Source organism: Chelon labrosus (genome assembly GCF_963514085.1).
Source record: "Chelon labrosus genome assembly, chromosome: 24".
NCBI classification, from domain to species: domain Eukaryota; kingdom Metazoa; phylum Chordata; class Actinopteri; order Mugiliformes; family Mugilidae; genus Chelon; species Chelon labrosus.
This window is the reverse complement of record NC_140357.1, coordinates 317,079-340,281: the sequence shown is the minus strand read 5'-3', so window position 1 is coordinate 340,281 and position 23,203 is coordinate 317,079. Positions and strand designations below refer to the sequence as shown.

At 42.3% G+C, this 23,203-nt stretch overlaps 1 protein-coding gene across 2 annotated transcripts in view; it reads left to right on the top strand.

Annotated features, from left to right (window-relative positions):
* Positions 1–6,674: 6,674 nt before the first annotated feature.
* Positions 6,675–23,203, top strand: part of LOC311509109 (diacylglycerol kinase zeta-like) — an 86,186-nt gene continuing 69,657 nt past the window's right edge. For both annotated transcript variants that reach the window (XM_084574166.1, XM_084574165.1), the window contains exons 1-2: positions 6,675–7,076; positions 7,225–7,334. In XM_084574166.1, the coding sequence (XP_084430292.1) occupies positions 6,951–7,076; positions 7,225–7,334 (236 nt within the window). In that variant the 5' untranslated portion in view covers positions 6,675–6,950. The remainder of the gene's footprint in view (positions 7,077–7,224; positions 7,335–23,203) is intronic.

Here is a 23,203-nt window from a genome sequence, read left to right as displayed (position 1 = left end):
ACAACCGCCTCCTCTTTATATACCTGAGAGCCAGAAAAAGAGGCTTTAGCCACGATCCCTCTGGAATGGCATTATCTCATGTTGGGTTAGACCCCGTCAGCAGAATTGGAGTGACCCAGCACCACCCACACATCAGACACCAAGGCCTGCCAAAACAAACTCTACCAGACGGAGAGGAGGGATGAAGAGGACATGGCAGAGACAAAGCATTCAGGATTCCAACTGAAGAGAGAGAGATTTTACCTGCTCTAGTATATACAGTGGGGAAAATAAGTATTTGATACACCGCTGATTTTGCAAGTTTCCATCCTCATAAAGAATGGAGAGGTCTGTCATTTTCATCATAGGTACACTTCAACTGTGAGAGACAGAATCTAAAATAAAAATCCAGAAAATCATATTGTATGATTTTTAAATAATTAATTTGCATTATATTGCATGAAATAAGTATTTGATACACTAGAAAAACAGAACTTAATATTTAGTAGAGATCCAATTACAGAGATCAAACGTTTCCTATAGTTCTTGACCAGGTTTGCACACACTGCAGCAGGGATTTTGGCCCACTCCTACATACAGATCTCCTCCAGATCTTTCGGATTTCGAGGCTGTAGCTGGGCAACACGGAGTTTCAGCTCCCTCCAAAGATTTTCTATTGGGTTTAAGTCTAGAGACTGACTAGGTCACTCCAGGACCTTGAAATGCTTCTTACAGAGCCACTCCTTAGTTGCCATGGCTGTCATGCTGGAGGACCCAGCCATGACCCATCTTCAACGCTCTTACTGAGGGAAGAAGGTTGTTGCCCAAAATCTCACAATACATGGCCCCATCCATCCTCTCCTCAGTCCAGTGCAGTCGTCCTGGTTCCTTTGCAGAAGAGTATCCCCAAAGCATTATGTTTCTACCCCCGTGCTTCACAGTTGGGATGGTGTTCTTGGGATTGTACTCATCCTTCTTTTTCCTCCAAACACGGCGAGTGGAGTTTATACGAAAAAGTTCACTTTTGGTCTGACCACATTTTGGTCTGACCTTCTCCCATGCCTCCTCTGGATCATCCAGATGGTCATTGGCAAACTTCAGACTGGCCTGGACATGTGCTGGCTTGAGCAAGGGGACCTTGCATGTGCTGCAGGATTTTAATCCATGGCAGCGTAGTGTGTTACTAGTGTGTAACCATTCAGACTGTGGTCCCAGCTCTCTTCAGGTCATACACCAGGTCCTCCTTTGTAGTTCTGGGCTGATCCCTGACCTTTCTCATGATAATTGACACTCCACGAGGCGAGATCTTGCATGGAGCCCCAGTCCAAGGGACACTGACAGTCATCTTGAGTCCCTTCCATTTTCTAATAATTGCACCAACAGTTGTTGCCTTCTCACCAAGCTGCTTGCCTATTGTCCTGTAGCCTATCCCAGCCTTGTGCAGGTCTACAATTTTGTCTCTGGTGTCCTTAGACAGCTCTATGGTATTGGCCATGGTGGAGCGGTTGGAGTGTGATTGATTGTGTGTGTGGACAGGTGTCTTTTATACAGATAACGAGTTCAAACTGGTGCAATTAATACAGGTAACGAGTGGAGGACAGGAGGGCTTCTTAAAGACAAACTAACAGGTCTGTGAGAGCCAGAATCCTTGCTGGTTGGTAGGTGATCAAATACTTATTTCATGCAATAAAATACAAATTAATTATTTAAAAATCATACAATGTGATTTTCTGTCTCTCACAGTTGAAGTGTACCTATGATGAAAATGACAGACCTCTCCATTCTTTATAAGGGGGGAAACTTGCAAAATCGGCGGTGTATCAAATACTTATTTTCCCCATTGTATATATACCAACTCTCCTACCTAGTAAAGCACCAGATCATCTTTGTAAAACATAGCATATCTTAAAATATTGCAAGGATTCAAGAATGCATGTCTCAACACATGCTTGAGTCAAGCTAATATCTAGGGGTTTTGGTCCCAGAGAAGAACAACAGTAGATGAGCACAGATTCGTCTATGTTAGTACTGCAAGCACAGCTCCAGCTCTTGCACCATCTCTGGCTCCATCCTTACCAGTGAGGTGAACTTCCTCGAAGCAACTTCCATAACCGAGGACAATGGCTAGAGGCGCTCCTGAAAACATCCTGATCTATACATCTGGTTGGTCGCTGCTTAAGGCTCATACAGGGCCGTAACCAACACACGTAGCCAACGCCAGAACAAGCCATTTATACTTGTGCGCTTGACAGTCTGGCTCTCTCTGTAAAAAGGCCACCCATGCTAGTCGGCGCTGTGTCCTTCTTGCCAGTCGGGTTCATTTTTGTTTCTACTTCCTGCTTCACTTCCCACTTCTTGCTTCACTTTCAACAATGGCGACTGAAAGACGAGTCATACAAATGTCTGTGTCTCCGAACCTCCTCAGTTAACCTTTGCCTGATGTGTTCCATCTTTATTGTTTGGGGACATTTCATGTTCATAACAACCAAGAAAACAAAAAGAAATGTATACAAAAGTAAGTTCTCATTGTTCTTTGCTTGGACCAATGGTCTTCACAATATACATGCTTCCCATTCACAATATTATTAGGCAACACTACATAAATTTCGATGACAATTTAAAGAGCAATGCTGTCATTTTGTCTGACAATTCCTTTTGTTAAAGGAAAGAAAGTGTATTTTATTGCTGAAACCATTGTTTTATTGTACAGTAGTCTGTGACTTGCCGACTATACAAATGGTCATTAATTGCGGCCCTATTATGCATAGAAGCCATAACACAAAAATATATAGTACATTAATAGAGTAAAAGTAAATAAAGAGTAGTTGAAATTAAGTTTGGAACCAACAGTGAATTCTGACGTAAACCTAAGGGTCACTGCCTATATCACTTGTTCCACAGTGGCTTCATCTAATCCCACATGGCTTTGGTTAGCCAGGTCAGGGGGCTTAGCAGTGCCATGCACCCGCAGGCCAAGAGCAACTGGGCCAGGCAGCCAGTGATGGGATGTTTCAGGGTAAGCTAGGACAGGTTGTTGGAAGTTTGGGGTCAGACCGGACGCACATGGAGTTAGACTGGCTGTGGTTCAGCAGTGTCAGCATTCTGAGTTTTTATCAATGGGCCAGACAATGCCTGTGTGCTTTGTGGCTTCACAGCTCTGAAAGCTGTTTTGGCCTGGCAACCCACCCAGGTGAACGTGTTAATGTTCATTGATCATTCCGGTTTGTAAGAAGCAAAGTGAGTTCACAAAGACAAACAGAAGGAATGTCTGAAAACAAATCTGCCGTACAGCTACTTTTAACTTTATTGAAGGTATATCTAGAGTCCTTCTTTCCAATAGACATTTCTAAGCTCACTTCAGCAATTACAGCATCTAAAGCATCAACCATCTTTAACTTAAAATGCTGGTTAAAGTTACTAACCATCTCTTCATGGTTTCAGACAATGGACTTGTCTCTCTACTCATCTTGTTAGATCTTAGTGCTGCATTTGATGCTGTTGATTACAATATTTTACTACAGAGACTTGAAAGCGTGATGAGGATTGAATTAACTGCATTAGACTGGTTTAAATCCTATCTGTCAGACAGATTCCAGTTTGTCCATGTCAGCAATGATTCTCTACTTATGCAGTAATACTCTTCACATTGTGCATGCTTCCCTCAGGCAATATTATTAGCAAACACTGCATAAATTTCCATTGCTCCATTGCTATGCAGATGACACACAGCTATATTTATCCATGGAACTAGATAAACAAATCAGCTAGTTCGACTCCAAACATGCCTTAAAGACATAAAGGCTTGAATGACCTGTATTGTCCTACTCTTAAACTCAGACAAAACAGAAGTCACTGTATTTGTCCCTGAACATCTCAGAGATTCACTAATCATAATGCAACAAAAAAATTCGAATGTTTCTCTGAATGGCATTACCTTGGCTTCCAGTACTACTGAAAAACCTTAGTGTTCTATTCGACGAGGATATGACCTTTAATTCGTACTTTTTTTTCAAAATTAGGAACATCCTGTCTCAATGTGACCCTGAAAAACTAGTTCATGCGTGTGGGTCTTCCAGGCTGGATTAATTCATTACTGTCTGGCTGTCCAAATACCTCTTTAAAAGGCCTCCACTTGATTAAAAACGCTACAGGGAGAGCATCAACGGGTATTAGATTAAGGCAGATCATATTACTTCAGTTTTAGACTCTGTATTTGCTCCCTGTAAAATCCAGAATAGAATTTAAAATCCTCCTTTTTACATACAAGGTCCTTAAAGGTCTAATAATAGCTTGGACTTATATAGCGCCTTTCATAGTACCCAAGGTCGCTTAACAATGGGAGGGGGGGGGGGGGGGGGCGGGTTAGGGGTCAAAGGACTTTGTGAAAAGAAATGTTTTGAGGTGCTTTTTGAACATGGGCAGGGACGGGGCAGAGCGAACATGGAGTGGTAGAGTGTTCCAGAGTGTGGGAGCATTGACAGAGAAAGCTCTGTCCCCAAAAGTCCGCAACCTGGTCCGGGGGATGGCCAGCAGGTCCTTGTCAGAGGACCGCAGGGAGCGTGACTGAGTGTAGGGGTGGAGGAGATCAGTGAGGTATTGTGGTGAGAGTCCATGGAGAGATTTGTAGGTGAGCAGGAGGATCTTGTAGGCGATGCGTCTAGTTCCAATGTGTTTCTTAAAGACCTCATAGTACCAAATCAGTACAGAACTCTTTGATCTCAAAGTGCAGGCTTACATGTGGTTCATGGAGTTTCAAAAAGTAAAATGGAAGGTAGAGCCCTCAGCTACCAGGCTCCCAGTTCGGTTTCGGGAGGCAGACACCATCTCTACTTCTAAGGTTAAAGGGGAACTACTGTTTTTTACAACCTGGACCTTATTTCTGACATAAAACCCGATCGTTTACTCACCCATGTAACGTTGGTGTCATTTGGAGTCGTTTGGACGATATTTAGATCTGTGTATATCCATATGACTGGGGCACCGCAAAGCAGACTCTTAATAATGCATTATCTGCCGCAAAACTCAACCAATATTTTGTTATGATACACTAGTGCTATTCCCTGTTGAGTCCAGAGTTACTTGTTATCTATTCGCGGACATGCAGCGGTTTGTTGTTCTTTGGCCAGCTGTTCCTCTCTCTGCCTCCACATCCTCCTTTCAACGAGCTCCTCATCCGTATACTCTGGCTCAAAAAGGTAAGGACGTCCATCATAAACAAAGCCGTTGTCCACTACCTCAGAATCTGAAAAATATTCAGCCATGTTGCAAAAAACTAGTAGTAGCAAATTAACAGGTAAAGAAGCCGCGCAGGGTGCGCACAGCAGTCAAAGATGATACAATCTAGGTCAGTAGGTCAATCTACGGACCCCGGATGATGATAATGTCCCAGTCCCTCCCACTTTAAGGATATACGCGGATCAAAATATCGTCCGAACGACTCCAAATGACACCAAAGTTATATGGGTGAGTAAATGATTGTATTTTATGCCAGAAATAAGGTCTAGGTTGTAAAAAAAACGGTAATTCCCCTTTAAGCTTAAGCCTTTCCTTTTTGATACAGCTTATAGCTACAGCTTCAAGCAGATGGGTCTCTCCATATGAGGTGCTCAAGGTTTCTTCCTGCTAAAAGGAAAGTTTTTCTGTCTCCTTAGTGCTTGCTCTGGGGGTTTCAGGCCGGGTTCTGTGATGTGTCTTGATATAATTTGCATTGCTATTGATGCTACATATATATAAAGTTGAAAACTGAATAAAGATAAATACAGACGAGTCCATTATGTGTTTCTAAAAAAAGATCATGTTTGAATTATTTCCATACTTTACTCATTGAGTTGAAGACTCACTCTCTAAAAGATGAGTTCTGCTGCCCCCTGCTGGACTGCAGTTAGAACACCATCCTACCAATTACACTTAGGATTATCATATTTACATGCCTCATGACTCACCACTGTAGATTTGGACAACTGTTTTGGTTTGTAAGCTGAGATGGCATGAAACCACGAGGACGTAAATAATTAATTTGTGCAAATCTCCTTCCGTAGCAGTAAAGTCGTGTTCTTGTTCAAAGGAATCCGACTGAGCATGTTGATTCATAGGTTCTTTTGTTCTTTTTGGGTGGGTCCCACCCCTACCTTTATCTGTGTAATAATGTCATAATGTTTAGACTTTGGCCTGTATTGTTCATACGGCCTGGTTGTTCATTTAAAAGCTCTGATTAAAATATTAAACGGTAGTCACTGTATTTATTTTTTTGTACTGAAACATACAAAAAAAAATAAGGCTTTTATGAAACAGAAAATAAAAAATTGCTTACCAACACACAAACCAGTCATAATCACTAAATGGGGATAAAATAAAAGACTCCAATTGGAAAATAAATGAAGAGCCATTTGTAAGCCACAGGAGCCGAGGCAAAATAGTCAGATCTTTGAAAATAGCCGGACATCCCATTACCAGACGGAACAGAATTCTCACTTTTTCAGTAATTTTTTTTTTGTTTCATTCAAGGGGCGGAGTCACAGTGACAGCACCTAGTAGTACAAGAGAAGAATGTATGTTTTTTGTCGTTAACAACAGGCTTGTTCTATTATTATTTCAGTCAATATCTTAAAAACAGCGGGAGAGAGGGGGAGCGCGAACGAGAGAGAGTGGTAATAGATAGAGAGAGAAGAGGAGGGGGGAAGAGAGAGAGAGAGAGAGAGAGAGAGAGAGAGAGAGAGAGATGATTTCCTGCAACATGTACCTGGAGCTGAAACCTTGTTAGCCACCCACAACTTTTCACGACTGCGTAAGACGCAGCGGAGGATGGCACAGACGCGAGCCTCATTTAAATACCCACGGAAATAGCAACTTCTCAAAAACACAGGAACACAACAGGAAGCACCTGAGACGGCGGCGTGCCGATCGCCTAGCGCAGTGAACACACTTTGCAAAATCATCAATCGTTCGGGGGGCTAGGGGCAAAAAAGCGCAGGATGATGAGAGACTGCGCCGCTCCGGCTGTGGAGCGGCTCGGGCTGGAGGACGTGGCCGAGGAGGAGGATGTGTTCGGGGTACAGGAGAGCTCCCGGGGCACGGCGAAAGTCGACAGCAGCTGTCAGGTGTGTGTGCGCGTGTGTGTGCTGGTGTGTGAATCCTGCTTCCTTTTACTTGTGGGCCTAGTCAACAACGAGCTTTTAGTTCTCTCAAGCCTACTAAAGGAGTATACTGAATTGTCACTGTTATGGACTCGTCATTACACGTTTATAGGTAGTTGGAAAGAAGGGCATGGAAGGAGCTGAGGAAGGGGAGAAGCTGTCAGTGTCCCAGATGGAGGAAGAGTTCGTCCAGCTGACCTTCAGGAAGCAGGTATCTTACAGGTAGGAAACATGACACATTAACGGAAAAGGTGGATCGCAGCCCACTTCCTGTCAACCTGTTCTGCTTGAAACGCCGAAGCCCGTTGTTATTACTGTATGTCACGTGGCGCTTAGGAAACTAATGTGTGTATGTGTGTGTGAGAGAGAGTGTGAGATAAGCTTCCAGTTAAAACAGTTCTTCTTTCGTTGCATGTGTTATATCATACAAGATCGGTTTCAGTTCTGTCCAAATATCGGGATCCAACTAACGACTGTTTTGATGGTGGACTTGTCATCTACTAAACGTATTGTCTACTGGCACTGATTCTTGAGAATTTGGATAAAACGGGTTTTAATTTTGAAAATCAAAAATTTGCAAAATTACAAAATCTGAAAATACATCATTATAGACCAAGGTCTTGGCTGTTCAGAAATGTACCGGTGCAACCGCCCAGATTTGCATTTTTAAAATAGGCGTTTTCCAGTTGTTACTTTGTTTTTGTCAACACCGTCAGACACAATAAAAAGCAAATTGAGTTTTTAAATCATTATCTGGCATTCTTAGTACACATACTGTATATGCTGTTAAATGTTGAATATTCGCTCTTGTTCATTTTTTATACTGTTTCACGTGTGCTCCTGTATAAGATCTAACATCACACAACCTTTGCTTTAAGCCTAAATAGAAAAAGTAATGTTTTTTTATTCAACAGACACATTTTAGTGTTAAAAGAGACTATTGCTTTAATAACTCAACGGCACTGAAGGAACATATTGTAAGCACATTCATTTAAAATAAATAAAACTCCCTCTGATGGTGGTGACAGTGGCCTTTAAGTGGCAGCAGCACTAAAATAATTCTTTCCTTTAACAAATTGTCAGTCAAAGTGACAACTTTAAACTGTCACGGTCCTTCACACAAATAAGATTATTGTTGCCTCGGTTGAATGCCAAGTCCGCACACGCAGTAGGCAAGCTACTAGCATTAGCTATTTTCCCGAGGAAGACCATTTTGGAATCTTCCAAAAAGTGTTTCAGATGTTATGCCTTTTGTTTCGCAGTGTCAGTTTATGCATACTTTATAGCACTGCTGCATATTGATGCTGTTGCTACTGTTGATTAGTCATTGACTTTTTTAGTAGTCGACTATTTGTTTACTCGTCAACTAGCGGTTACACCCATAGTCCAGTAACATGAACAAGAACCAAGTAAAATTTGGATATGTAACATCGGTGACTGGCGCCCTTATAAATGAGGTTTGACAGATTTAATACAGTGATCGGAAGTTAACGGTCATCATCAACAGTCTGGTTATTTGTGCTAAACTAGAATTAACCAGAACTTCCAGAAGAGGACATACATATTCAATTCAATTCAATTTTATTTATATAGCGTCAATAACAATACAAATCGTCTCAAGACGCTTTACAAAAACCCGGCCTGAAACCCCCAGAGCAAGCCTGAAGGCGACGGTGGCAAGGAAAAACTCCCTTTTAACAGGAAGAAACCTTGAGCAGAACCCAGCTCATATGGAGGAACCCATCTGTCTAAGGCCAGCCGGGTACAGACAGAAGAAAGAGAGAAGAGAACAGCAAAGAGAGAAGAGAACGGCAAGATAAACATACATCTGTCATAGATACACATATCTGACTAAAGTGTACATGTGGAATCTTATGATACAAACTGATGATGTTACATGACAGTTTGAAAATGTAAGAGGAATAACTGCAGGATTCCATGAAGACTGGGCAGGCTGATGAGACCACGACAACAGATGTAGTATGGAGCTTCACAGGAAACGCACAACTCCAGGCCAGAGATACTCACAAGAAGAGGGAGGAGGGGAGGGGAGGGAAGGGGAGGGGAGGGAGGGACACACAGCAGTAAACATTCTACATAGTAATAGCACAGAATAGCATGACTAGTAGTAGATAGGAATAGTACAAAGTACCATGATGAGTATTCTATGGATGTAAAACGTAGGGTCTTCTTCTTGTTCAGTTCATTCATCGATTAGTTGCCCTCTCTTGTGTCCGGGGTGCTCTAATCACGAGGTCACATGGTGTAGTCCTGAGTGTCATTGTATTTAGCTATCTAGCTATTATGAACTGTTGCCAGGTAACTGTTGGTGACATCTGAAATGATTCTGGACGTTTTGTTGTCTCCACAAAGGGTAATGTAATGTCCATGGGTGAGAAAGTGAACGCCAAGCGTCCTAGTAGTAGTGATGAAGTATGGTTTCATGTAAGGCAGTTGAAGGATGTAGTCCGTAATCAATTTTAGCGCCTGTTTCTCGTGGATATTTCCGGGAGGCACATTATAGCTCGCTGGATTTGGCAGTGTTAATGATGCTGAAGTTGTTTTCTTTTGAATAAAATATTGGCCTGTCTGTTGCCTTAGAAACAGTTGGTGTGAGTTAGTCTCTAATTAGATTTTAGCCCCTCCATGCAAACAGGTCTGTTCCTCACCAGCTGCACGTCCCACTTCTCCAGAAAATCCCGACTGTATGCACCTTAATTGTTATTATAGACAAACAAACCTGCACTGTCAAATAAACATAATTATTACCAAGTTGGAGAGCATCGTTTCACTGGTCTGTTCACTTGAATGTATTTGGATAGAAGGCTACTGGTGAAGGCGCTGACCTTCTGAGGCTTGGGCCTAAACAGGCTGACCTGGATTGACCAGGAAGCAGTGGCATGGTTCTGGGAGGATCGGAGGGAAAGAGGCGCATTTTCTGCATTGTGACACATGCATCCTGATGGGGAATTAATGGCTAGACGCATCCCGCGGAATAATGACCCCCAGGGATTAAGGGAGGAGTATGATCTCGTTGGAAACGGACTTGTTTTGAGCTGGAAGACCGCCGCCGGCAGTCCCAGGAGGTGTCTGGCCTCAAAGGCTAGGCCTAACAAGCAAAGAGAGAGACCGAGTAGCTGGCCGCTCTGAAAGGTGACTCTTGGGAGTTGTTGGAGGCGGAGTCGGGCTAGATTCTAGCTAATTCAGAGGGTGGAACTTACTGGAGGCCAGCAGGCTGATGACTCAGGACCCGGAAAACGAGCTGGCGGGGAGGTTTAGGCTCAGCGGGCTGACGGTTAAGAAGGCACGGCTCATGTTGTGCCGGGCTGGAGGGCGATTATCTCGGGGGCCGGAGCGGACACGGAGACAGCAGCTCAGTGCTCCGCTAACTCAGGAACTGGAGTGGAGGCAATTAGCAAGCGGCGCTGAAGCTACCTAGTTAATTAAACTGAAGTCTGAAAGCTGGAACATCATTTCCGTGACAAGCAGCAGAGGAGTTTAAGTGGAGCGTTCATCAGTGTGACATTCTCTATTTTTTCGAACAAGAAAGCCGTGAAATACATTTACCTTGAGACCAATTATCCTTTATAGAATTTGTGCAGTTTATTTCAAATTGTATTTTTCTGAGATTCTGTCGTGGGTCCTGAAAATAAGTTGTCAGACAATTACTATGTCCGAGTAGTGGATAGGACAGCTCCTGTCCTGCAAACCAGCATCTGATCAGCACCACGGACAGCAGCTGATGTTGGCGGCACTGATAAAGGGCTTGCTGGGCACACAGAACAGAGCGTCGCTATAGGTTAAAATCCCTGACTTAAACCCACAGCAAGGAGACACCTGGTGGGAAAATACATAAAGCTCTGCAGTAATTAATCTCTGTAATTTGGGATTCTCTAAGGTGACAATGGAGACACTGAATATTAACACCACATGTTTCTGAAATGACTGAAATGTTGTGAAGTCATCTCTAAAAGAACAGCGCAAATCAAGCCCAAAGGCGCATCCTTCAAACATCTAAAACAAATGTATGTATCATTGTGCCTCCTAAACACAGAGAACGGACATGGGCCTTCTGAAGGTGTCCTGTGGTGTCTTGCAATAGAATGTCGTTAGTGGGGGCCTTTGGGTCCTATGGGTTGAGGGGAGGGGCCTCTGTGGATCATCCCGCAGATGATCCACAGAGTTTTGGTCAGTTTGGGATCAAGAATTTGGAGCATGTCTAAGCAAGATCCACATGAAAGCCAGCTCCAAAAGTTATGCATACATGCAGTGTGCGTGCGCAGCTGTAGCTGTAGCTGTAGCTGTGGTTATTGGCAAGGCCACACCTGCATTTGTGTTTGAATTTATGGAGCAACCGAAAAGAAGCTGCAACTCTTCACGGCGCCTAACTGCAGAAAGCACTGCTCAGCACAGTTATCTCAATACAGCTTTCAACCGGCAGAGTCAAAGGAAATACAAACGTCAGTAGCGTACACCGGCTCATCTATGCAGGAGAACTGCTCTAATTAACAGCTTTGAACGCTGGATCTTTGTTTGTCGGTATACCGTAGGTAAATATAACTAATTCCTTCTGTCGCTTAGAAACCGCTTAGATGGCTGGCGGAATGCAGGTGCAAAATAATCACAAGGAGCAAATCTTCACAATGCGATGCTGACAGGAAAGCAAAATCGGCATTTATTATCTGGAAAAGCGAAAGCCTGCCTGCTACCGAACTGGGTAATGACAAAATAAAGCATGCCGAGTCGAATATCACATTATGCAGTCTCCTCCTGCCCTGTTTCAGACGTCTCATTTGTATTTTCTTGTTCAGCCTTTCAAATGTCACCACCGGCGTCGGTTTTGCGGGTCTGAAGAAGGTGGAATGTTTTCCATTTCTGCGTTGGAGATCAGATAGCAAGACAGGGAAGCGGCCCATCAGCCAGCTTCTTGTGTCACCGCCGGCATGAGTCATAATCTCGACATAATTCAGTATCGCCAGTAATCCAGATGGGATTGTGTGTGTGTGTGTGTGTGTGTGTGTGTGATCAGTGGGGGTGGGGAAGGCTGGCGACGCTGTCAATTCTCCTGACTCAAAACGAGTTATGTAAGGATCAGCTGTATCTGGGGCACTGCGCACTATTGTGTGTGTGTGTGTGTATTTGGGAGTTAATATACACAGATCAGCCAGAACATTAAAACCACATTTTTCTGCGAGCAAGCAGACGCTAAAGGAAATGGCAAGGTGTTCGATCGTGTTGACTCCCTCCTAAAAGAGAACGTGACGCAAAAGAAAACACGATACAGGATACATCGAATCGTGGTCCAGTTCCGTTGTAGGCTTCCGTGCAGGGGTCAACATGGGCACCCTGACTGGTCTCCACGTGCGTCAGTGAGTCTCGGCTACCTGTCAACTGGTTACTTGCTTTTCCTTAGGAGTGTTACATACTTCGCAAGAACAGAGAAATTTGGCTTCCAGGGCTGCAAGAACAGAATCACGCCATTTTCCTCTCACTGCCGCCTTTGGGAGTCCTTACAGCTTGTTCCCGACACATCATCCGATCAGAACTTTTTTCTCGTGTCGTGTGCGACAACTATTCTGTGACTGGTCAGAAATTGGAAGTGGGCGTGGTTAATACGGAAATGCGAGCAGCCGCTCCGTGAGCTCCCAGATGCTAATATTTGCAGCTTAAGCGCTGAACTCTCCCGGATAGTCGTCGGCATACTGTGTGTGGGCGCATGCCGAACGCAAGGTTGCCATAACGACCGTCTTCTTCATCTTCTTCTGTAACCGCTTATTCCTGTGAAGGGCTGCGGGGTCTGCTGGAGCCTATCCCAGCTGATAACGACTGAAAACTAACATCTGAAAATAAGAAAAGTGCCTCTTGTCATCCGTGTCCCAAACCTCTAGCAATATGCAATGTGCCCTATGAGAACTTTCGAGTTTTGCACCTGAGCTGCTCGTGAAGTGTAAACGACCTGGCCAGAACAAACTTCGCTCTTGTTCTTGCCACCCCGAGAAAATGAATGACTTCGAAGAATGAAACTAGATTTACTCGGCCCGCTTTTAAGAGGTACTGACCGCTGCAGACAGGGAACAACCCACAAGAGCTGTAGCTTTGGTCTGTTTCATCGTCGCCCAAATGCTTCCGCTTGGCCATTTTTCCGGCCTACAGCGTATCAGCTTTGAGGACAAAATGTCCGCTTAGCTGCCTAATATATCCCTTCCACTGAGACGTGCAATGGTAATGAGATAATCATGACCAGTCAGTCATAATGGTGTATATTAATCCGGAAGTTAGAGAGGTTTGACATAAATAACAAGTAAGCCAAGGGCCTTCAACGTAGTGTTGCTTTCGTCAACGAAAACTATGACTAAATATTGTCGTCAACGAACCTTTATCACGTGACTAAAACGAGACGAGACGTAACGTAAATGCTGGTCATGCGACGATGACTATAATTAAATGTATAATGCAATATCGTTGACGAATAAAAACGAGACTAAATGTGGTTTACAAAATAAAAACTATGCTAAAATGTCTCTCCATTTTCGTTGACCAAAACGAGACGAGACGAAATGTTACAACGTCATTTTGTCTTGTTTAGTCGCGTTATTATTATTATTTTGTAGTTTTTCTGTTTCCTGTGTCCAGAGAGCCCGTTTCTCTCGCAGGCGACGTCACTTCCTCAAGCTCCACTCGCGGCATTATTTAGAAGATGCAGCTGCTCCAGTGAGTCTGCGACTCTGCGTGAGTACTGAGTAGCGAGAGAACTGTGAGTACTGAGTAGCGTGACAGAGAAAGGGAACGATGGCGGGCCAGCCGGGGGTCTTTGGTAGAAGAAGAAGAGAAGACATTTGGAAAAACTTTAAATACACCGAAGTGGAAAATAAAACCGAATGTCTTGTGGTGAAAGATAGGGAGAAGTGCGGCAAATAGTAAATAAATAGTAAAATAAATATGTTGTAAATTCAAATCACCGTCTTCCGTGTCTGGAATGGATGTATTCTTGAGTCTATAAGGTAACAATAATATAATAAGAACCTTGTTTGAAATAGGTTTGGCTAAAAGAAAATTTTGGTTTTGTCTATACTACAAGGTACTTATACTATATTGACTGGGTTAAATAGAATTGCATTACTAAAAAGAGACTAAAATACAATTTTCATTGACTAAAACTAGACTAAATGTCATCAGTTTTCGTCGAATAGCTAATAGTCATGGATAATTCTGACTAAAATAAGACTAAAATGCTCAGACTTTTAGTTGACTGAAACTTGACTAGACTAAAAAGAGTATGAACATGACTAAAACTAATAAAAACTAAAATGACAGCTTGACACAAAGACTAGACTAAAACTAAAATTAAAACAGGCCGCCAAAAACAACACTACTTCAACGGAACAAGGAAAGTGAGTTTCTATATTTACATCTACTGGAGAGATGACATGCTCAGCATCAGCTGAACACGGTTCTGTCCACATTATCCACTCACGCATTTCACCTGGTCCGTAAATAACTTTCCATCTGTAGTTACGTATCCGACGCCCTAATGTGCTCATAGGCTACAGTAGAAAAACAGATGTAACTTTTCTCCCACAATAAAACGGAAGATTTTACACAAAACAACGACGTCCCCTCATGATGAACAACATCATATCAGGAACGGTCTGGGCGAAAAGATGTAAAAGATGGGCCGTGTGTGGTCTGGTCCTGGCATTAGTTTTCTCTACTTTTTACCCCTGGCAATTTGATTGCTTAAACTGTGAGACTGTGTTCAGTACCCAAATCTGAATGAGCACATTTTGTGACGTATGCCGTTTGCTTAGAGCACTGTAAAGTTTAGTGCCGCTGCATCTGTGTGCACACACTGACAACGGCAGTCCCTGACAAGGCACGCAGACTTGCTGTCTTCGGATGTGAATTAGCTGGAACTTTTTTCTGTACACAAAACTAATGTTTGTCAGTGCTGAAAGCTTTTCTGAAGCACCATTATTTGCCTGAGATGTTCTTACACGAGCACACGATCCCCTAATGCTGCATTCACGGAGACGACAGCGCTGCTTCATTTATTTCAGTGAACGTTAGCCGTGTGCGCAGAGACTTAAGCGCAGTACTTGGCTGAGTATTTTGTAATGTTAAAAAAGTAATTCAATCTTGGCCTCTGGGTGATGCAGTGCAATAACAGAAGTTATTTCATTGTCTTGTAAGTGTCGCCTACGGCCTGGAACCCGAACTGATCCTTGTAATAATTCTTGTAGCCTCTGGTAACAGTTAGCAGCTACCGGCTGATACTCCAGTATAAAGTGGGCATACCTCGGTAAGTCTTCCTGATTGTTGCAAGAGACACATATTAATGTGTTCACTTGTCTAAATGAGGGACTGGGAGGGAAAGAACAATGCACTTCTTGTCGTAGTATTGTGGTAAATGTTGTTTTTAGAGAGCAGTGTCTTTGTCCTTTGCCACTCCATGGTTGTCCAGTGTTCTCCTGATGGTGGATTCATGAATATTAACATTTGCCAATGTGAGAGAGGGCTTTAGTTGTTCAGAAGTTACGCTGGGTTCCTTTGTGACCTTCTCAGACCATTATGCGTCTTGCTTTCGGAGTGATCTTTGTTGGCTGACCCCTCCTACTGAGGATAACAGTTGTCCTAAATCTCCTCCTTTTGTTTACAATTCGTTTGACTGTGGATTTGTTGATTTTCCAGCTGGATGATCAATAGCAAGTCTTTTTCTGAGGTCCTCAGAAAGCTCCTAAGTCTGTGCAATCATCCACTTCGACAAACATCACAAACAAATGTTGTGAAGATCAGATTGTTAAAAAAAAAAAAAAAAAAAAAACAGCACTAAAAACAGTCTCATTATATTGATTGGAAATGCTTTTTGAAAAGATGGACTTTTTACTAAAATTAACTTGTTATAGCGCTGATTAATATGTAATATTGGTTAATGATTACTGAATAAATAAATAGAATATTTCAGTTTCGAGATGCTTTCAGGAGCAATTTCAAAAACGCAAAACTATTTCCGATTCGTTATGAGACCATGGCGGAGTAAATTGGACCCTGGCGGGCCGCCATAGTACAAACATTGCATGGGAAACCCTGAATCATGATTTTACATCCTGTTTCTACTGCGTCAAATAACAAAACTTGAAAATGGACACTTGAGTATGTTCAGGGAAACATTTTGGGTAGTATTATATTAACTACATAAAATGATAGAAACCGTCCTTGAAAAAAAGTTGATTTGACGTGTGTTTTAGTTTGGCCCAAGTTCCATCCACTAAAATGGAGGGGGAGGAGCTTATGACCTATACTGCAGCCAGTCACCAGGGGGAGCTCTACTTGCTTTGGCTTCACTTTTGAGGAGCTGTTCTGTTGTCCGTCAATTATACAAGTCCATGCTATAAACCCACACGATCTAATTTCAGAACAGCAAATCAGCACATTCAAGACTGTCAAGTGGCACGTCAACTAAGCATGTAGCAACCTACAACTTTTTTTTTTAAAAATGGAAGTTAGCAAAGTAACTGGTAGAACTGCAGATGACTACCACCGACTTAAGTTGCCTTAATTTATTTAGAGAGTGAATAAACACATAAAACATAAAAGTACCGTCATGTAATCCATTGATTTCAAAAATGTAACTGTATCCTAACTATAATGGAACACAGTTACTCATAATTTGTATTCTAAATACGTAACGCTGGTGCATGTAATCCATTCCCCAGCACCTTCTACAAAGCCGATGACTTTCGGTCAGTAGGTATACGAGGTATCAGCTGGTCAGATTGCCTGGGATGACTTTGGAGGCAGTAAATGCTGTTGATACTTTCTTGTTATTTCTATTGAAAAAAGAATGGGATCCAGGAGCTATGTGGGAAGAAAGATGTTCATTCATTCATCTTCTGTAACCGCTTGTGGGGCCTATCCCAGCTGTCATCGGGCGAGAGGCGGGGGTACACCCTGGACAGGTCGCCAGTCTATCGCAGGGCTAACACAGAGAGACAGACAACCGTTCACACTCACAGGCACACCTGCGGCCAATTCAGAATCTCCAATCAACCTGATGAGCATGTGTTTGGACGGTGGGAGGAAGCCGGAGTACCCGGACGGACACACCCCACACAGAGAGGCCCAATCGGTCCGTGGATTCGAACCCGGGGACCTTCTCGCCGCGAGGCATCAGCGCTAACCACCTCCCCACTGTGCCGCCCGGAAGAAAGATTTATAATTATTCTGTCTGGAAAATGCTGTACATCCAGACGGCTATAGCAGTATCCATCAGCAACTGGCCTCTTTCCATGCTATAGCTGTTGTCAAATGAGATGGAACTCCCAGTTAGTATTAGCTCTTAGTGCGCAGGGTCAGACACAGTAAGTAGGTTAATCAATGTCTCCAATGTCTCTGATCGCTGATGTCCCCCCGCAACCAATGATACAGAGCACACTTAACAATTAACAGTATTTCATTATTAACAGTATTATTACCACATTCTTGTTTTCCTTTTGTAGTAAATCAGTGATACTGACACAGTTGTAACCAAAGTTAATTCAGCTGCTGGCGTAATCAAAGTTTAATCAAAGAGCAGGAATGGACAGGGTTCAATAATATCTGATGCAGAGGATTGATTTCACCAGCGTTCTCTGTGGCCTAGTTAGAAAGGTCTAAATCATAATTTCACTGGGAATAACATCAGACTCCTGTGTTACAGCATTTGATAAATTCCCTCTGACTCACAAATGTTGTTGGCGCTAACACAGGGATGCAGACTTTCAACAGATGGAGTGGACAGTCAGCAGACCGATCATGCAAAGCTGCATTGGTGATTCATCCTCCTCGTCTTTGTGTATTTGCATGCATAGGGCAGTGGACAGTTGGTGTGCATTGACTGGTATAGGTAGGTTGAAGTCACGTTAACACGACATGACAATGTGGCTGTGAGCTGACGCTTTGTGACCCCCCCCTCTCAGTTTATCTGCAGCAATATGGGGATCAAACTTCCAGAGTCGTGGTTAGTGGGAGACCAGCTACACCTTCTCATCCACGGCTGACTCAGTATGTAAATCACGGTAACTCTAATAAAGCTGCCAATCTGAAAACTTTGAAATGCAAAAAAAAAAACAGCTATGTTGTTACAAACAATGAAAGGGACTTGGGCCAAATTAAAACACTAAAGTACATGTCAAATCTTTATTTTTTTTTTTCAAGGATGGTTTCTGTCCTTTTAGGTAGTTAATGTAATCCTGATGCAGGCTTAAATGTCAGTTGTTTCATTTTAGTTAGTTATGTGACGCTATAGAAAAAGGATGTGATGAGGACGACCAGTTGCCGTGCCAACCACTCCTAAAGCAGGCCGCGAGAACAGGAAAAAAAATAAAATAAATAAGTACAGTGTAGGGGCTGTGTCGTCTAGTCGACCAGTCGACTTAACTGCTGTGCCATGACTAGGGTGACCAGATCCCAATTCGCCAGACGTGGGACAAAGACTACGTTTGTGTGGGACAATGTGGGACAATGTGAGCTACCAATGCATCAAGGTAGTCTAAAAGAACTATGAGAAAAAATAAACATTTCTATTCTGCCCCTTTGCTCATGGCATTACTATGCTTTGCCATCTGATTGATTCAGTAGCACATAACAGCCCGCAAATAAAAACTTAACAAATATATTTTAGAATATGAATATATATAAAAACTTGCTTAAATGCAACTTTCCCAAGTTCAACATGTTTTGTCTCGCATTGTCTGTGTCGTTTCACGTCGTATTCACCTCCGTGTGAAACGGAAAAATGACTCAAGCAAACTTCACAGCAAACTTTACCAGACTCGCCTTGCATTGGATAGATAGTTTCCCAGTCTTTATTACAGCTGCATTTCCTCTTCTCAGTCGTACGGGTTGCGCTTCCCTCCATGTCTCGCGCTGCATGCCGTTCTGATCTGATTCGCATTGTTTGTTGTTGGTGGGCGCGCCCATAACCTGCGCCCGCGTCCCAGTTTGATTGACACGATCAAACAGCCCGCCCCGACCCCTGATGACAGCCCTCACTGCTTTCTCCAAACAGCTATTGGATAAATGCCAGATTATAAAACACGCATTTCAAAACTGGAGTCTGACTGTCAATAACAATGCGGGACGACGTCTCAATTTGCGGGACGTGTGAAAAGTAATGAAAATGCGTGACTGTCCCGCACAAAGCGGGACATCTGGTCACCCTAGCCATGATACTTTAAAGGAATACTCCGGAATTTTGGACATAGGGCCTCATTTACAACTGAGCCGGTGTGATATAGGTCGGTGGAGACCGTTTTCAGCACATTTGATCCATTCCTTATATTTGCACAAATCACTGTTGCTAACCTGGTGTTGAGCTAGCGTGCGTCAACGGTAACATCCAGCCTGTCACTAAAAACAGCTATAACTGCTCCACAGAACACCCGAGACAAATGTATTATAACGTCGGACTATCGATGTACATGTCAGTGTTGGTAGAATCATTTTAGAAATTAAACCAACCTTGCATTTTCAATGATAAAACATTTTGAGGGACTAGTTTCTCAGCAGCAGCGGAATTTTAGCCCGGAGATAATATCAGTCCGCCGCTGCCGTAGCCTAAGCAACAACAGGGAACAAAGTGTAAGCTATTCCAATGCCATGCAAGGTTGGTTTAATTTCTAAAATGATTCTACCAACACTGACATGTACATCGATAGTCCGACGTTATAATACATTTGTCTCGGGTGTTCTGCGGAGCAGTTATAGCTGTTTTTAGTGACAGGCTGGATGTTACCGTTGACGCACGCTAGCTCAACACCAGGTTAGCAACAGTGATTTGTGCAAATATAAGGAATGGATCAAATGTGCTGAAAACGGTCTCCACCGACCTATATCACACCGGCTCAGTTGTAAATGAGGCCCTATGTCCAAAATTCCGGAGTATTCCTTTAACCTCCTGAACCCCACGGGCCCGGTACCGGGTCCGGGAGAGCGCTACAATGCGTATCAAAAGTTATTTAGTTTTTTTTCTCCAAATGTTTCCAAAAGACGAGGCTTCAGCGCTACCAAAACAACAGTCCAAGTGTATTTTTCTCAAAGACAGTTTGTTTGGCAGTAATTTAAACATTTGATTGAAAAAATAACAGCTGCGTGAACATACGGGAGAGACGAAATGAAATGCAGCAGTACTCTATATCCTCTCGCTCGACCCAGTCATGTTAGGTATCATAATAAACTGGAGAAGTTAATCTTTCCGCTCATACTAAGCAAAACATAGTCCGACCAAACCAGCGAATGTCTTTGCCCTTAGCTCAAATTCCATCAAATTTGTTACACTTTTAGTCAATACATCGCTGAAGGTGATCAGTGGCACCTGTGTGCATGGGATTATTGTTAGCATAGTGTTATCCTCTTACAAATAGGAAAAAAAAAATAGGCGAGGATAGAAATTTCACATTTCTCCTTTCGTTTATTGCAATTTACTCAACTGTAGTAACAGACACAACATTTCTGACACTGGGAATACATTCCCTGAGGTCCAGATGTTCCCGGACTAGAAGGAAATGCATATGAACCGTGTAATTGTGTCACAATTCTTCATTTACTTTGGGTATGTATTTTTAGGCGTTTTTCTTAAAATATGGCCTGGGCTTAACAGGTTAAGCAGGAAGTCGACCAGTCGCCAATCACTGACAATATCAACGGTTCATAAGGCAGAGTAAGATTTCATGGTAAGCCAATCGGAGGCAGGGCAGTGTTCAGTTGGGCGGGTTTTGTTGACACACAAACGCGCGCATTAGCAGCATCACACAAGCGGTCAGAGATAGCCTGCAGCAATGACGAGTTCGGAGCGTTCGGAGGTATAAAAAGTTGCCGTTTTCAAGGTGGAGGTATAGGCGCTACTTTAACCTCGCCTACTTTAACCTCACTCGTAAATCAGCATCTCTACATCTATGGCAGCCAGTCCATTCCAGTGTTTGTTCGATTCCAACACAAGCCTCCTCATTCTGCTTGCTGAGACACTATTTTATGAGGAAGATTATAAAAAACCACTGCTCCGATTAAAGATTGAGATTACCCCACCAATAACGATTTCTAAACTAATATTAGTGTTGTGTTGTTCAAGAAATGTTTTCTTTGCATCGTTCGAGGTCTGAAAACACTGCATCTTTTTTTGTTATTTTGACCAGTCGTCATTTCCTGCCAAGAAATGCTCTAAATGGCAATATTTTAATTCCAAATTTGAGATAAATGTTGTCAGCACTTTATAGAATGAAACAAAAATGTTCATTTTAATAAACACATGGCAAAACCAGCAAAACTGATCATTTTGCAGTGGTCTATAATTTTTTTCCAGAGCTGTATATATATATATATTTTTAAAAGTAACGCAATAGTTACTTTCCCTGGTAGCTAGATACTTTTATATTGGAGTAATTCAGTTTCTAACTCAGTTACTTTTTGGGAGAAGTAACTAATAACTATAACTAATTACTTGAAATGCATCCACTGAAAATGCATCCACTAACGCAAGCAGAGGAACGGTCCAAATCCTCTCAACAACAGTCAGTTAACAACTTCACTAAGCATCCTGTGGTAACAGAGAGAAGGAGGCTGCAAATCAACAATTTGCTGGTGGATAGACCTTTAGCTGCTATACACGGAATATATCGCAGGCTACATTATCTTAGGTTACGACACGCTGTGAAGTACTATTAAACGCTTTTGACGGTGCTGATTTACATAGGCTAAACAGATCTCCTATACTGCTATTAAGTACAACTTAGAGTGTATATTTGCACTGTGATACACTGCAGTTCTGGTCTTTATATCATACATTTTCACCGTTTCATCACATGTAAATGTCCCTATAATACTATAAAATAAAAGAGACCTTTTCTGCAACTTATTAGGGAAATTGATTTCTTTTCTTTAGGATTAATGTTTGTCCCTAATCAGTCCCCTGTCAAAAGGAGACATAGAAAAGTAGGTCAGCTGTGGGTGTCGGGAAGTTGAAAAGGATGCCTCTGAATTGTGCGTCGTGCCGTCGAGTGGCATTTCTTTGTCATGGAAATACTGAGTGGGTGAGAGATAAGAGTGGACGGTGAAAACAGAAAGGACAGATGTGTGTGTGTGTGTGTGTGTGTGTGCGCATATGCATAAAAGTATTAAGATGTGTTTTGTCCGTCAGAGGTTCTAAAATCATAATCACTTTGCTCCGTGAGAAGAAGAGCTGTCTTTTCATTCTGCTACTCATTTGTTGCCTCTCCTGCACGCGGCATGTAGAGGTGATGCTAGAAAAAACATTCATATACATATTCCTGTATATCCATCAGGATAGGGTTAAGTAACACAGATATTATGATAAAGCATCCAGTAAAGATGCCTTTTCTAATCTAAATTTGGTGATTTTGTGATTGTGCCTTGGTTAGAACAAATCCCACGCATATTTGCTGATTTATTTATTTATTTTTTTAACTGGATCTCGCAAAAAAAAATATATTTTAACACACTTAGCGAAGTCTCACATTTATGGGGAAACTGTTAAATGTTTTCACGGAATAACCTTAACGGACTGTCGAGCTATTTATCTCTTTTCATTTATTTCCCCTGCACCATTCAGTGGCTAATGACAGCAACGATCAGGGCCTCACTGTCAGCAGCCAGCACCAGCTGCATTATTATTAGTAGTAGTAATGGTGGTGTATTAACCATATCTTTATGAGTAGCAAAAGCAGTACTGGCAAGAACATATCTCACTGTAATATTGATAATATGATGATATATATACACATATAGATATAGATATATATCTATACACATGTGTGTGTATTTATACATATATAGTGAACTTATTATATTTTGATGTTACTATGATAACGGCGTAGAATACAACAGCGCTTTTTCTGTTTTTGTTCTCTGTCGGATTTTTTTTCTTGCTCGTTTTGTTGGGTTTTCATTTTTCAGTTTTTATTTCTTTTTATGTACATGTGTATGGACAGGTGTATATGTACATGTGTGAGTATGCATGTGTGCGTGCACAGTATATGTATATACACCTATACTTTACCAAGTAAAATAAAATAATCCTTTAAAATGAAATAATCCTTCAA